The sequence below is a fragment of the Archocentrus centrarchus genome, chromosome 14, assembly GCF_007364275.1.
Source record: "Archocentrus centrarchus isolate MPI-CPG fArcCen1 chromosome 14, fArcCen1, whole genome shotgun sequence".
Lineage (NCBI taxonomy): Eukaryota > Metazoa > Chordata > Actinopteri > Cichliformes > Cichlidae > Archocentrus > Archocentrus centrarchus.
Genome location: NC_044359.1, coordinates 6068212 through 6085548, shown reverse-complemented (window position 1 = coordinate 6085548; position 17337 = coordinate 6068212). Strand labels below are relative to the sequence as shown.

General features: G+C 40.0%; 1 protein-coding gene across 1 annotated transcript in view; it reads left to right on the top strand.

The window, feature by feature from the left end:
- The first annotated feature begins 200 nt into the window (after positions 1 to 200).
- The window catches only part of sgcd (sarcoglycan, delta (dystrophin-associated glycoprotein)), a 193126-nt gene continuing 175989 nt past the window's right edge, over positions 201 to 17337 (top strand). Inside the window, exon 1 of the mRNA XM_030747071.1 lies at positions 201 to 392. Coding sequence (XP_030602931.1) covers positions 207 to 392 — 186 coding nt within the window. The 5' untranslated portion in view covers positions 201 to 206. The remainder of the gene's footprint in view (positions 393 to 17337) is intronic.

Here is a 17337-nt window from a genome sequence, read left to right as displayed (position 1 = left end):
CAGCAGGCCAGAGGGGACAAAACACAGCATTTCATGATACTTGTTTGCCCAATAAAAGCTATCCAAATAAACAGTGTTGTCAGTGCAAACCAGGCTGTCAGCATGCCCAAAAGAAACAGGCAGTCTTGTTAGAAGTAAGCAACACTAAGGTCAACATGTCGCCCTCAGCCATAATCCTTTGTTTCTTATTCTCTGTCTCTTCTCAGATGACCCAAGAACAGTGCACTCATAGGAACAATGTCCAGAGTTCAGAGAAACCACAAGTGTACAAAGTGGGAATATACGGCTGGAGGAAACGCTGCCTTTACTTCTTCGTCCTGCTGCTGATGATCCTGATCCTGATCAACTTGGCACTAACTATCTGGATCCTCAAAGTCATGAACTTCACCATAGTAAGACCCCTTTTGCGTTCTTGTGCTGTTGGCATTTCTTCACATCATCTAAAAGTGCACTTCTTTAGTCCCATTCTGTTGCTTTTTCCTCATTCTCAGTGCGTCCTCAGTACGCAGACTTTAGTTGGCCCGCTCACTAAATACTGAGCTTTTATCTTTGAGGTGTTTTATTTTTCTAGCAGGGTGACATTTAAACCTCTGCTTCAATATGATGCTGTGTTTTTCTTCATTATTTATCCATAACAAACATGCTCAGGGTTTGCTTGCTCACAGGCTTCATGTGTGATAACTTCTTTAATTTTCATATTGTTGATTACGCACATTGTTGGTAAAATAGTTGGCAGATTGGCTTCGGTAGTTGTCTGTATCTGACTACCTCTGCAGGTGGTTTGAGTGATGAAAAACGCCAGGCGTCTTCGATTTGTTTTGAAATCATAGCTTATGATGTGAAACTCACTTTATAGCATGTCTCTGTATAAATCCATTTTCAGCTGCATTCCTTTTCCCTTCGCTCTTCCTTTGCTACTTGTCTCCATCTTGTAAAAAAAAAAAAAAAAAAAAAGGAGGGTGGGGGGGACAATCACAAAACAATTTGTTCTCTCCACACAGAGTGCATTTTGTCTAACTGAACCTGATCTAAAGGATAAAACCTGAACTGTAAAGCTGTCGCCCTCCTCCTCTTCCCTGAGCTCCTCCGTGCTACCACTACATCAAACAAAACAAACGCTCAGGGCTTCGCTTTTCACATATGAATAACTTTACCAGAGAACCACACAGTAGACTACTTTGCATCAAGATTGCTTTATTTTCTGTGCTAAGCAGTCACTGCTGGATTGTTTTCCTACAGCACTTTCCACACTTTCCCATTTGCTAAGCAATATTTTCATATATTTAATGTAGATGAACTTTCATTCTGTTGCTGACATTTTGCGTCATCATTTGCTGCACCTTTTGCAGTAGACCACATCAGGGTGCAAGTCTTTAACAGTGGATTGGAACTGTAACTGTTATCTGAACCTGAGGTCTGAACCGTGTTTATATTCCAGCCTCCTTCCTGGCAAAGACTAGTAACATTACCAGTGGCTCTGGAAGCCATGCTCCTGTGCACAGCAGACCCTATCTGAACTCTTTAATCGATTCAGATCCATTTTGGGCTTCGTAACGCAAATTGTTAACGTCACTGGATCCTGTGTGGTCAACCTTTGTGGTGCTTATCCACTTTGGCAATGCTGGATTTCCCTTATGTGTTAATGAGCAAATAGTCATCTTTGAAATGAGCAAATGAAAACAGATATCTGACTGTTCTAATCAGAGACTCAGCTGAGATCTGCAAAAGTTAGACTGTCTTTGATGCAGTTTTTTGTTTCATTCTTTGCACAGCTTCACATCACACTGGGAGCATTTCAGAAGTGGGGCGTTTAGTCTGCATGGTGTCTTTCATTTTGAAAACTGACCGGATTCTCTTTGCCATTTCTGTATCTAACTCCCTGCCCTCCAGCTCTGCAAAACTTGATGTGGCTTCTATATAAAATAGACCGCACACTATTTTCAGCAGCGCAGAACAGAGGGCAGCTTTTGGGACACCTCTGAAATGTGCTGCAAGCATTTGGTAGAATAGCAAGCTTTATCTTGAGTGGGTGTGATCAGCTCCAGCGGCTGCTTCAGAGCTGTAGTGTGATGCAGTCGTGCCTGGTGTGTTTCTCTGCTTAACTTATGGATGAGTAATGATTCACTACTCAGTAGCCACTCACTTGAAAGAGGAAGTAATTATAATGATGAATTATTGAGGGATTAGTTACTGTCTACTCCGTATTATGTATCTTTCACGATACTCAGTAATATTAACTAATCTTTAACAGGTTCTGTGCTGCTTATTAGTGGTTCCTGACTTAATCAGGCACATACCTGAAGAAAGTGGTCAGTGTATTCATTATCTAATGACAGTCATGAATCATTCATGATTTATCAATACAGATCAGTTTGTTCTCACCATTATCTACAATATTATCATCCACTAAGAATCACTAGAAAGGTACCATTCATTAATTATTAAGTAATTCATCAGTTCTTGAGTCTTTTTTTTAATGCACTAATCAATATTCATGTTTACGGTCTCTTGTCTCAAATCTAACTCGTTTTCCTGGATCCTGGAAATCTTCACTTATAGTTTGAGTACCAAAAGCATCAAAACCACAGACCTTAAAGGATTACCAGCCAGCTTCACTAATACCTATTGCAATGAGCAGTGTTGAGATAACAGTGTTAGGTGCCGTTTACACGAGACCGTTTTCATTTTGAAACGGTGTCGTTTTGATGCGTTTCGGCCTTGCGTTTACACGACAACGGTGTCGTTTTGATGCGTTTCGCCCTTCTGTTTACACAACAACAGAGTGAAAACGATGTGTTTCAGAAACGGGGTCCAGAGTGGAGCGTTTCAGAAACGCACCGGCTTGCGTTTTCGTGTAAACACTTGAAACCGGGGTGATTTGAAAACGCTCGACTCGCACATGCGCACTATGGTTGCGACGGCCAGTTTTTCGCGCACGCGCAAACTGATAAACAGTACTCGCGGATTCACGAGTGCTTCTTATGCTTTTCCTGTGTTTTGACCGTTTTGTAATTCAGCGTTGTGTGCAGCAGCGATCCAACCTCATCATCGGTCCACACAAAACCTCTCACATTGGCCGTTTTGTAAGTAATGAACAATTTGCCGCACTACCTACTGTGTCACTCCACGCATGCGCGTCTTGCGTAAACAAACTTTGCAAAGAGAAAACCAACGCCAACTTGTGGCCTGGCATGGGAACTACATCGTTTTCATCGTTTCACATGTCCTCGTGTAAACGCGGATCGTTTCTGAAACGCCATCGTGTAAACGAAAGGCTGAAACGCATCAAAACGACACCGTTTCCAGTGAAAACAGCTTCGTGTAAACGGCACCTTAGATCATGTTCTCGGTGAGGTGCAAAGTAAAGTGGACCCATTTCAATCTGCATATAAAAGCTTCCGAGATCGGGCGGGTTCAGGATGGTATGGCTGTAAGCCAAGCTTACAGCACCTGGTATTCCCAGGTGGTCTCCCATACAAGTACTAACCAGGCCCGACCCTGCGTAGCTTAGCAGCACGGTGGCGCAGTGGTTAGCACTGCTGCCTCACAGTTAGAATAACATCTGGAAGGTCTGGGTTCAATTCCACCTTGGCCCAGGCCTCTCCCTCTCCCTGTGTGGAGTTTGCATGTTCTCCCCGTGCTTGCGTGGGTTTCCTCCGGGTACTCCGGTTTCCTCCCACATTCCAAAGACGTGCACTTACTAGGGTTAGGTTAATTGGCTACACTAAATTGCCCATAGGCGTGAATGTGAATGTGAAAGGTTGTTTGTCTCTCTGTGTTGGCCCTGTGACAGGCTGGCGTACCCTGCCTCTCGCCCTATGATAGCTGGGATAGGCTCCAGCCCCCCCGCGACCCTGAACAGGATGAGCGGAAGCGAATGGATGGATGGATGGATGGATATCCATTTACTGTCATCTTGATCAACCAAAACAATATAAAGTTCTATGTTTATGGACTTTTATCTGCATTTGACACATTGAGACCACATGTCTTAACGGAACGATGTCCCAGCTAAAGGTGAACAGCACAATTTGCTAATTATGCAGTGGTTGCTGGTTTAATTACAGAAGACAAAACACAATTTTTTTGCACACCCGGGTGAGTTTTTTTTAATCTTTTTTTTAACTTGGTGTCATTTTTAAGAAAGGATTAAAACCATCAAAACTACTATTGCTGTGTATAGCAGCTTCCAATTTAAATTGGAAGCCGTAATACGCGATAGTCTGCTCTTTTCCTTTTATTCATTTGTGGTGAGCATTCTTACTTTCTACTTTATTGCCTCATATTGTGTGTTGTCCATCGACAGGACAAATGCAATAAGACTGTTCACATGTCCAGAAAGATTGCAGGTTGGCAACGAGACAGTATGAAAAAGCTTGGATGTGAGTAGCGGGGAACGAATTCCTCGCTTGTATTTTGTGGCACTTTGATTGTTGCCAGTTTTCCTGTTGTCACAGAAGACACGACTGTTAAATGTGTGGACTGTCTTTTATGGTGATGTGTTTTCTGTTTTGGATTCATTTGTTCCCTCGTAACTAATCATACATTTTTTGTCCCTTTTTATAAAATGTCATAAGTTCTTTTTTTTTTTTTTTTTTAAATGTACATTAAAGTCAGCGGTGGCAAAAGTACAGACATTTTTTACTTAAGTAGAAGCACAGATACTTGTGTTAAAAATTACTCTGGTAAAAGTTGAAGCATTGATTCAACTTCTTTACTCAAGTAAAAGCGAAAAAATTAACGTGGCTCTCTGGAGGACATTTCTGCCACCTATTTTTGTGCATAGCTAACTGAACCTCCTGCTATATTATTATAATGAAAAACAATATTATTACATGAGAATACAAATTTTATTTCAATCTAAATTCTAATGAATGTACTCGGCTTGAACAGTGTTATGTAGAACATGAGCAAAGAAAGGGAATTTTAAAAAATCTCTATTTGCTGTTTCCTACAGTGTAGAGGGCGACTCTGCCTCACCTGAACAGGAAAATGAGTGCTGTCGGGGGTTACAGTGGGATTCAGCAGGTGGGGGGGACCCTAAGATTGGTTGTAGAGGCTCAGTGTGGGGAAAAGAATCACAACGCACAATAATTTCTATTGTGAGTTCCACTAGATTCTCTTTATGTGCAGGCTGTGATCAGCTGCTGCTGCTGTTCTGGGTTTTACTGCTCTGTGTGGATTTGCACAATTGAATTCAACAACAATAACCCAGGACTTCACGAGCCATCTTTGCTGATTTCCCTACAGTGACACTATGCTGTTTATACTGACAGTATGCAGTTGGTATAAAGGTTGAATTCAGTGAAATTCAAACTCATCTCTGCTGCACTTGATGTAACCTTTATTTTATTATTTGTTCATTTTAATGCAACCTTTGACTAACACAAAGTTAGTATGGCTCAGTTTATAGCAGGACATTTCACAATATGAAAAATCATAACTTCACATACAGATCCAATATCTGATTTAAAAAATGTAAGTTTTAAATTTCCAGTTTATCAGATGTCACTGAGCAGTCCTTACCTTTAAATCGAACCTCTCTTCTTCCTCTCCTGTCCTCTTTCTTCCGTCTTTCTAAATCTCTGAAGGGAGAATTTCTCTCTCATTCTTTTCTCTCCCTGGACATATAGCGACAGACACACTGTGTGACAAACTGCACACAAACACTTTGTGTGTTTACTGACGTTTGTTGAGCATTTAGAAAAGTTGCAATTTAAATTACTTTCCATAGCACATTACTCCCTTTATTTTTGCTCCGCTTCTGTAGCACTAGCTAGATGCTGAAGTACCGTGAATACTTACAGACATGTGCACCAAAAACGTTGTTCTGGATCGTTCCGATGTTGTGCCAAAACGTGATCGTCTGTCAAAAAGTGATTTTGATGTTTCTCCATGTTTTTATGTGTAATGTCTTTGCTCACATTGGTAAATAGACTGTAGTCAACAAGATTTATGAAGGGTTTTGGTACCTACATTATAAAAAAATCCTGTACTTTTTGGCCACTCTTCATAGAACTGTGATCTCAAAAAAAGGCATTTTTAATGTCGATGACAGTTTTTACCCTGATAAATAAATAATATATAAAAATCACAGCCAAGAAGTGATTGTAGCTTCTACCTTGTGACAGGAGTGTTGTTTCTCACTCAGAATGACAAAATGAGAAATATGTATGACTTATGGTTCAGAAATGTTAAGCCAAAAAGTCATTTACAACAGTTTACAGCTACAAATAAACTTTATGAAATACTTTCATGACTTTAATGCTTTGCCATGACCCACATTACATAAATCAATTTTGTCCCATATTATTTAATGTTCGCATATCAAATTTAACACAAACACTTATGTGGGCTGCGATTGCTAGCTCTAGCGCTATATTCAACCCTTCATCTTTATGCCCTCAGTGCTGAAGTGAGGCCCTGGGGGGGGTGGACACAAAACACGGTGACAGCAGAGGATTTCAGGTTTCTGGCCTATCTCCAAAACTCTCCAAAAGTCGCTGACATCACTAGTTGCTTTTTGAAAAAAAAGGTTGCTGGGGGGTCTGAAAAGTCACTAAATCTAGCGACAAAGTCACTAAGTTGGTTACACTGGTTGTGTATTTATTTTCCCCCACAACCCAGGAAGACAGAAAAAAAGTGAGTCAGCAAATTTCAATCAACAAATACAAAAAAATCAAATTAAAGTTTCAGTAATTTTTGACTTTCTTTTTTTTTTAAATGTTGCACTCATAAATATACATGAATTAGTGTGTAATTAGATCTTCCACCAGTGTTTCCCAGGCCCCTTGAAAACAAACTCCAGGGCAGAGTCGGTCCAGAGTCACTTTGCTGTCTGAGTACACTCACTACAGCTGAACAGAGTTTTTGAGGTAAAAAGACACACATGCATTTTTTTATTCCTGATTTATTGCAGTTGATATTATTATATGTTTAAATATAGTGGGTACAAAAATATTTTTTGTTGCACAAACAGTACTAGAAACATGCCAGGCAGCCGCAGCTGTTAGGGGGTGCAGTCTAAATTTAATGTTTATGATCTCTTGGCTGACTAACACATGTTTATCCCACAGCAGCAACTGTAGCTAGGATTATGCACTTGAAGTGGGAGGAGTAAGAACACTCAGCTCACTGTAGTCTGCAATATACTAACATCTAGTGGTGATATTTTACACACTGTAACTTTAAGGACTTTGTTGATATAGCAAAGCACTGAAATGCATTTGCAAAGGGCTTCATATAAGTAAATACAAAAGAGCAGCATAAACTACAAAGTAAGATGCTAAGTATAAAAAACACAGCAGGCCACCAGCATGTCATAGGGCCAACACAAAGAGACAGACAACCATTCACAGTCACATCTATAGAATCACCAACTAACCTAACCCTACGTCTTTGGACTGTGGGAGGAAAACGGAGTACCTGGAGAAAACCTGCGCAGACGTGGGGGAGAACATGTAAACTCCACAGAGAAAGGTCTGGGCCAAGGTGGATTCTAACCCAGACCTGCTAGCTGTGAGGCAACAGTGCTAACCACCACTGCCTAATGTTAAACTCATCATCATATATTCCAACTCAACCAAATAAACTCTGCTACTTTCTTCTCAGAGTGAGATGAGCTTTAAAGGAGAGATCATGCAAAATCCACTTTTTTTAGCCCTTAAATACATTTTTTTGCGTACTTTGAGTGTCTAGGCGTGCAGGAAATTTAAATTTATTCTCTCCCGGTGCTGCGTAGATATCTTTATATTCTTTTTGGGTCAGATTTTTCAGTCTGTTCAGTTTTCTCTATTCCCTGTTACGTTTTCTTATCTGTTACGTCACAGTATTTGCCGTGGAACTGCTAAACAAGGACATGGACTTCCAGCTAACCAATTTTGTGAATCCTCCATTTTTTTATTTTTTTTTGTCCCTCACAGGGATTTTGTAGTCCAGTTCGGTTACGCCGAAGTTGCGAGTAGACAAGTCAAAATGTTCGGTTGTTGGGTGTATTAACCCACACGTTTCCTTACCCCCCCCCAGCATCAGAGCCTCTTCGAAGTGCCTGGTTAAATGTTATTTTTCTCAGAAATGTACTCACATCAGAGGGGAAAGTCCTCCTTGTTTCTCTGCCGGTAGCGAATCATATCGCTGCTATCAAACTACAAAAATGGCCGAACAGGGTGGAGTGGAACGCTCTGCGACCTGGAGGGGGGCGGGGCGTGAAATGTCTCATTCACATTTAAAGAGACCGCACCAAAACGAGCTGCTCTAAGACGCAGGTCAAAAGAGGAGCTACAATAACGAGGAATTTGGACCAAAGCATTGCAGTTCTATTTTATATAGATCACAAGTGAATGACTTACATATGAAAAGGAAGGACTTAAAGCATGATATGTCCCCTTTAAGTCCCTCTGACTTTCTGTTTCTCTCACTGCTTCCCTTCAATTTATTTTTCCTTACTGTTGCTGTCTGTCTCTCTGCTTAGTAATCCACTGTCCCTGTGACAATTCAGATGCAACAGAGTGCAAGACACATTTTTAGTATATTGCACATAGAAACACATGCGCACACAACACATGGCCACTGCTGTGAATAAAACATGAAGTCTGCTTCACAGCAGGGCTTTAATATGAGATCTACATAAATCAGAAAGCAGTTTCTCTGAAGCTGAGCCGTATGTTCTGACAGAGAGCTGCACAGGGAATGTTATAATGTTTTTAATGCATCACTCTGCTGAGTATAGAATAAGGGAATAATTTGAAATGTGGTAGATACATTTAAAAAAGGGAAGGATTAAAAGTCACAGCAAACCAAGGAATGACATGTCTACTTCTACCTCTAGCTCAAACTACCAAGTGAGTCTGTGCATGTGATTCTGTCAGTGAAGTGTGAAACTTACAAATTCTCCTTTTAAAACCTCGTACCATTTTACTTTATGATCCCTAAACTACTTGCAAGTCAAGTGTCAGTCAGCATTGACGACTGAACCTCCATCTTTTCCAAAACCGTGTCTTCATTTTGTTCATGTACATTTGTTAGCAGTGTATATATATATATATATGGGGGGGGATTCCTAAAAATGTTTAGTGAATGGGTAAGTTTCACACTTCACTGACAGAATTATGTTTAACTTCATGAACTGCACAGTTCAAGATGTTCACAGCCAAATTCAGTATAGGATATTATTATCAGAGCAGCTTCCGGGCAGCGATTTGGTACAATGAATGTACTTGTACTAATGTACTATAAATAAAAACAACAACAAGAAAAAAATAATATAAAACATTCCATTAAATTTCTTAATCTCAACACTACTAATGCTGGTAGCCTTTCACAAACTTGCTGGTACAACAAGATGACCAGCAAGTGGCTTAGAGGGTTCCCCAAGCCTACATGCTGGTCGACATCATAAAAATATCCGAGCCTGGAGATAAATTTAGAGATCGCTTTCATAGACCTGGAATGTACTGTCTTAGCTACCAACAGCTAAAGTAGCTTAGCTCACATAAAGATGAGTTCTAGCTAACAGAGAAATGCATGGAGAACTGTATGAAACTACTTGACACATAAAACGCAATCTGAAATAATCTAAAAATACTCATTATAATCGGATAGCAAAGTGTGCAGGTTTTAACTTTAACTTACTTCTGAGGGTAGACCACTGTGATGCCCTGCCATAACCTACTCTTCCTTCCTGCCTCTCAGAGTTTGACTGGCTGTTTTCCCAGCCAGAGAAGCATTGCACCACCTAGTGGTCGTTTCTTTTAACCAAGTAATTACATTTGTACAGCTCACAAATGCATATATACACAGTCTTAGAATTTTAAAAAGTAGATGTAGGTGTATGTGTTATAACTAAAGGGTGCTGAAGTATCCCGTCTTCACCAGAAAATCGTCTTTGCCACTTCGGCACAAGTATAGAGTGAAATCTGGCGACTTTGTCGCTAGATTTAGCGGTTTTTCAGACCCCCCCCCCAGGGAGTTTTTTTCCAAAAAGCGACTAGCGACAAATTTGAGTATGAAAAATTAAAACTAACAAAAACTAAACTATAATGTAAAATCCCAAACTATTATTACTATATATATATATATATATATATATATATATATATATATATACACACTCGCCATCAGTTGCCATCTTGAAAGTTTGCCGCCTTGAAACTTTGGTTGGTCAAGACAGCTGTATGACAAAGTCAGTTTGCTATCAGTTTGCAATTGAATGGGATCAAGATGGTAATTGCAAGCAATCTGTTTGTGATGATATAGAAATATAATGAGAATAGAACCACTTGGCCACTAGTTGAGTCCCCTATTCCGGCTCAGATGAGTTTCGCTCATCACTGCAGACTGACTCAGACTGATTGCTAGATATTGACAGTCTGTGTTTATAGATGAACAGTTATTTGCAAACCTCTGAGTGACTGAAGTCAGTCTAAGCCAGGCCATAATTGTTTTGAGACAGATTGCCTCCCACCAGGTGATCTGTGCAGAGTTAACGTGATTCTTTTGTTGAAATTCTTTAACGCACTTCAATCACATCTTCATTGTTGAAACCTCTGTGGTGGTGTACAGAGGCAGAAAAATATTAAACAATTGCATAAATGTCCAAATACTTCTGGACCTGACTGTATGAGTATATTTTCCCTCCATGGAGAGATTCAGTAAGGATGTTCTTTGATATGTTTCACCAACTTCGATTTCATCAGCCTGTTGTGCCAGACAAACAGTACAAATCTTCCAACGGAACAAACATTATTGCAGTGCACCATGACCCAGTTCAGAAATGCAGTTTCTTATGTTCTTTTTGGTGTCCTACATGTTTGCTACTGAAATCACCCAAAAATGCTATGTTTAAAAAATGCATGTAATATATTGTGGGGCGCCAAATTCTTTCAAACTAACTTCAAGCAGAATTCCTTTTGTGGAAAAAGGTGCAGCAGTGCATCAAGTGATGAGATCCTCTTTATACAGCTGCTGGTTGTTAGAGCAGAAACACATGTGATCACACAGATTACTGCATGACATTTCCTCCATCCCAGGCAATGCTCTCCTCTGCTATTATGAAAAAGTGTGTTAAGTTCAACTTGAGAGCTCCATGCTCAACAAATGGCCCCTTTGAAAACATGCATTAGCACAGGCCAGTAGATTATCAATTCATGCAATTGTGACACTGAGTATACACACAGACACACACAATCACAAATACCCTAATGTGATTGAAAGATTTGTGTACTGTGGGGTGTAAAGACGATAGTGTGGAAATGAAAGGAAAGCAACCCTTCCTAGTCGTAAGCCCTTCACATAGAAAGGTAACCGGTTTCTTCTTCGCTTTTTTCCCCCTATTTTACTAATGCTGTAACCCAGTGCATCACACACAGCTTTGACAAAAACAGCAGTAATGCCCACCTTGTCCTGTCATACATACTAGTCAAATATGATGCAATATTTTGGATTTGGATCCAGCAAGAACTGTTGTCCGGTCTCTCTTTCTGCTGTTTGGTCCCCCACCCCACAAACAGATTTGTGCACAAGTTTAAATCAAGTTTAGGTGTCTAAATATTTTAGAGAAACTTCATTTGGGACTATGTCCAAACTCTGATTACGTTTAGAAACAATTTGGTCAATGTGATCATCTATTTTTGTATTGAAGTTTTTTTTTTTTGTTTTTTTTTGGGAGGGGGGGTTCAAACTTTGTTGTATTTTGCACTTAAAATGCCTTCTGGGCTCAAGGCCAAAGGATACCGTGTGCATATCTCTGATATGCCTGCAGCTTTAACAGAACAGCAGTGTTTGGCACTGTGGGAATAAGAATGCACTGCCTTTTGACAATGTACAGTCTATGGTGGTAGTTGAATGATTGAAAAACTTACCTCCTTCCTTACTTTTCCTTAATGGAAAACATTATGAGGTCAAGGGAATATGTAAAGGAGAAAGCACATGGACTTAGGAAAAGAGAACAGCACTGCTCACAGAATCCAGTTGACGGTGAATGTTGTTGACCTGGGCTTGCTGTGTTGACACCATGATGTCTTGAGGATTGACTACAAAAAGCTCATCTTAGATACTTCACCCTGTGTGCTAGTTTTTGCAGGCTGTATAAGAGCTGGCATTCTGAAAAATATAATTTGATTATTAAGGGATGATTCACAATTGTCAACATTTTCCAAAGAGTACAAAGAAAATGTTGATCTTTTTTTCATGACAATTAATTTCACCTGGTTCTTTGGTGTTGTAATGTAATAGGAAGTATTAAAACTATGGGGGACACAGGAAGAAAAAAAATGGGAGAAAAAAAGAGATGTACTTTTGCGAGGTCTCGCAAAACTTTTTAATTTTAGGCCGTGCACTTCCAGGTTAATCTTGACACGGCAGCGTCCATCAGGACGTTGAAAGGATCGGTGAGAGATTGCCAGCAAAAGTCGCCTTTAATTTATAACTCAGCGGTTACTGTTGGCTGTAACTTCATGCCTGTTTCTAGTATTTGCCCAAAAAATTATTGCTGGTATTTATATTGTTGTAAATGACTTGTGGGCCTATAATTTGTCAAGCATTTCTCAAACATCATCTCTTATGAATGATATCAATTCATTTTCAGTCATAAAGAACATTTCTGTCACATGATAGAAGTTGCAGTCATTTTTTTGGCAAAGTGACTTTCTTATTGTAGCGATTCTGTTAATGTTAGATGCCGTTCTGTGCAGATGTTCTGATTTCCCACCGTTTTGTTGGTACTTGAACATGTGTGTGCACGAGAGGGAGAGTCAGAGTCCCATTTTGTTGTTTTTGGCAGCAACCATTTAATAGTTAATAAAAGGGCAACTTTTGCTGGCAATCTCTTGCCCTCTTCTTCAACGTCTTAACATATATATATATATATATATATATATATATATATATATATATATATATATTCTTTATTAATGAGGGTAAGAACAAGTCATTTCTTCATTTTATATATAAGCCCTTCATAAATCCTGAGCACCAGTATATTTTCCGATAAAAGCACAGATAAAACATTTTTAAAAAAAATTGGAAATCCCTTTTTGACACAACACCGGAAACCTGAAAACTCCACGGTCGCATGTTTTGTGTACATACTGCGTCCCTTCGTGCGCTATGGCATCACCCGGACCTCTCTTCGGTCGGCACCGAGGGGGACAAGACCCCCAACCCCTATTCATCTTTTAGCGATTTCCAGCGATTTTTGAGAGCCGACAGCAAGTTTTCTTACACAAAAGTTGGCAACAGTGCCGGCTGACTTTCACCAGATTACGCACAAATATCCGGGCCAGCATATATGAAAACATGCCAGGAACATGTAGAATAAAATCCATCACAGTTTTCTGCGGTTTACTGCGTACGGTTTCCATTTTTGGAACAATGCTTCCAGTTCTTGTTGAATTTATCTCCGGCAGGTTTGGCTGCTTTCCACATCTGCTGCGCTGCACTCACAGCTTGTCTAATATCATCAGTAGAGTCATTTTGTGAATCAGTGATGGACTATTTTAGAGAATTCAATGAGGCCTTTGAACTGATCCGCCAGACCGGAGGCCATATCGCTGCAGACCACGCAATGGTGCAGTGGTGTGGATGCCTCAGCCATCGGCGGTCAGACGGCAGCGCTCATATTACACAGACCGACCGACATTTTCTATTTGAAAAGCATACGCTGGGTGTTACTCCCCCTCCCCGCTGTCGTACGCTTTGTACGTTCTGGAAAATGTCGATATTTGTGAAGCGTCCCTAAAGTTAAAAATAGAATAAAACTCATTGGTCATAATGATCAAATAAAATGATTGTACTAGGAAGTGTTGCTCACCCTGCCCTGCTGCCCACTAATATGTTGCCTTCCCACTGAGGAATTGAACCACTTCTAAGTCCTACCTTTATTAAGGTTTTCATTATCTTTGTAGTCAGAGTAATCAATGATAAGACTAAAGGCTGGCAATATAGCAAAATGAAGATGTAACCAATCCAAACTGAACTATCATACAACCTTCCCTTTGAGTTTTTAATAAAACCAAATGTCTTTATTTAAAGAGCATTTCGATAAACATGTTACAAAGGGCTTTGTGCAAGAACAAAAAAAAACCTGCAGAAGAAGCAGAATGTCTTTCATTCAGACTTCACCTGTAAATTTAACAAACCGTATGGCTTCAGATGGGAAACACAACAGTAATTTACATTTACGTGATTTGCATCACATGTCAGTTGTATTTGTTTTCATGATCAGATGCTGCATTGGTTTGAAATGTGTGTTGGCATGCTCCAGTGTTTTTTCTGCTAAAGGAGGTATTAAAGGAAACACTGACATACCTTTCTTTAGCATTTAGAGAATCTGACCAGTTGTTTTTATGGCATCTACGCAAATACTTCCAGGTCTCTTCCCAAGCAAACCAAGTATTCAAACACAACCTGTGTATGCATTTACTTATATTTTGTTTCTTTATTTCCATCGTGATTCATGACAATTCATGTAAAGCACTTCAGTTAATATATCTTTACCCTAAGATCATTATTTCCTCTGTAAACGAATTATAATAAAGTAATCCCTCGCTACTTAGCGGACTCGCTGTTTTGCGGGTTTTTGCGGTACTCGTTCTTCACATGCGTAGTACGTGTTGTACAGTAATGTATATATTTGGTGTATAAGTGTGTGGGGAGGGTTTATAAAAACTTAAAATAGTGTATAACTACTAAAATAATGTATAAGTATTAAAATAAATATAGCGTCCCTACTCCGCAGATTTTCAGTTATCGCGGGTGGTCCTGGAACGTAACACCCACGATAAATGAGGGATTACTGTACACAGACTTGAATGTGGTATGTGTATACTGAACAGAGGCTAAAGCAGTAGTGGTAAGATGGGGCACCTGCAGCTGGGCTTCAAAGGCCATGTCAGGAACAAGAAGAGCTCAGGGGAGACAAGTCATTAAAAGTTAATAGAATCACCATAAATTTCAAATGAAGAGTTAAAATGGTCCTAATTAAGATTGCACTTAATTAGAAGCAGCCTCGTTCATTTCACCCACTTTTCCTTTTTCATTATGTCGTCAAACACAACAGTGCGAGTGCAGCTGAACTCCCCTGTGGCTTCCTGCTCTCGTACAGCTGCTTCTGTCTGAAAAGGTCTGCGAGACCTAGAAATGAATTGCTGCATCAGTCACACAGAGACTGAATAATGTGGCAGGCGATTTAAGCGCTGATATCCTTTAAAAGTATGGATCTGTGTAGGATCTGCATGAAGTAATGATGCGTTTTGTCTGCGAGATCTGCAGCTTCAATCAGGTTCCAGCTGAGTTTATTTCTGTGTGCTGTTTGTCATGCAGTTGTGTATGAGTGTGTTACGCCTTGCCCCTGTCTCAGAAGATCTACAGCTCATATAGCTGCATTTTGAGCCACCGATTATTTTAAATAGGCTCGTCGCTGCAGCAAAGACAGCCAGGGACTCTCAGATTGAGACAGATTAAACTGGCTGCACCTCATGTACATGGTGGACTAGAACCGGTGTGGTAATGAGTCAAACGGGGGTGGGTCGGTGATGTATTAGCTGCCCTCCCACCCGGGGCTTTCCACCCTGTTCGTTAGCCGGAGAAGGTGGCTGCAGAGAAGAGGGGACCAGTGAAACAGAGAGGCTTCAGTGCTGTTAACATTTCCGTTCATATTGATTATCTGAATCCCACCTAGACAAAAAAAAAAAAAAAAAATACAATTTAAAAAAAAAGCAAAGCCTCCCTAAGGAATCATGTGCTCCCAGGCTGGTCCAGCTGGTGGAAAATTCTGGTTCCACCTTAGCCTCATTTAGTGTCTTGTTTGCTGCACTGAATTCTTAAGTGAAGCCATTTCCCAATATTGTTTCATAATCTTACAAATAAAGTAGAAATCATTGCCTGGGATCATTTAAAAATATGTGTTGATACATTTCCCCAAATTGGGTATAAATCTAGCACTACTGCTATCAGCATACTTATTAACTGGTCAAATAATGATCAGGTAATAAGTTGCTGACCTTAACCAGTGACGTGCTACAAAGGTGTCAGGTTCATTGTTTGTTTATAATTTTTTAAAGTAATTAAATTATAATAAAATTATAATAAAATTATAAATTATAATATTAAATTATAATTATAATTAAAGAAACCCATCTGTCCATCAATTTTCTGCCTCTTACCCCAGGGTCCAGGTCACAGGGGCAGCCGTCTAAGCAGAGATGCCCCAACCTCCCTCTCTCCAGTCACCTACTCCAGCTCTTCCTGGGAGACACTAAGGTGTTCCCAAGCCACCCAAGAGACATAATCTCCCCGTCTATCACTGTTTTGACCTGAGTTTCCTTTCTGGTAAGACATGCCCGAAACGCCTGGCCAAGGAGATGCCCAGGACCCTTACTGGTTACATGCCCAAGCCACCTCAACTGGTTCTTTTGGATGTGGAAGAGTAGCAGCTCCACTCTGAGCCTCTGCCCAGTGACCAAGACCCTCACCTCTTCTCTAAGGGAGAACCCAAACACGCTACGGAGGAAACTTTTTTTCCAATGCTTTTATCCTCAATCACATTCTTTAGGTCACTACCCAAAGATCGTGGCCATAAATGAAATTAGGAATGCAGAGTGACTGGTAAAATTAGAGAAACTTTTATCAAAATGGTCCGTTCTTACAAAGAAACCTGAACTGCAATGTTTTCTTGAAGCACTAATCAGCAACTTCCATGGTTGGACATCAAGCAGAAATGACAAAATCTAAGAGTGATCACTCAAAGCTGGCTCCAAAAAGCCTCAAAGACTCCCATGTTAAAATTCCCAAATTTAGCTTTAAAATAAACACATTAATAGTGTGGTACAAAAAACAGTTTTGACCTCTATGGACAATTTCCTCCTTTTAGTTTTTCATATCTGACCCGTTTGGATTTGTTGAGGCTTAAAGTGGGACATGGTTGTTTTGACTGACGGGTGTGTTCACACAGGCAGCTGGAGCTGATCATTGTTGTTAGGCCTCATCTCCTCGAAGTTCAGTAACTGAACCTGACAGTGCTTTTTTTTTCTTTCTGCCTTTAGGAGCATTTCAATGGAATTATCTGACAAATACTATGGCTTGTTTGCTACCAAGGAAGGCCGTGCTTTGGCTTTGGTGAATGAAATTCATGTGTTTTATTAGACTCTTACTCAACAGTAATTAGCAGATATGTGTCTGTGCATTGCTCCTATTTCAAACAGCTCAGCAAATATCAGCAAGCAGACAAACAGTGTTTATCTGTTTGGTGATACTGGAGTTTGACACACAATTAATCTGCTAGCTAAAAGTACAGCGCATTGCTGTACTGTATTAGTATTAGTATTTGCCTGAAAATGTGAA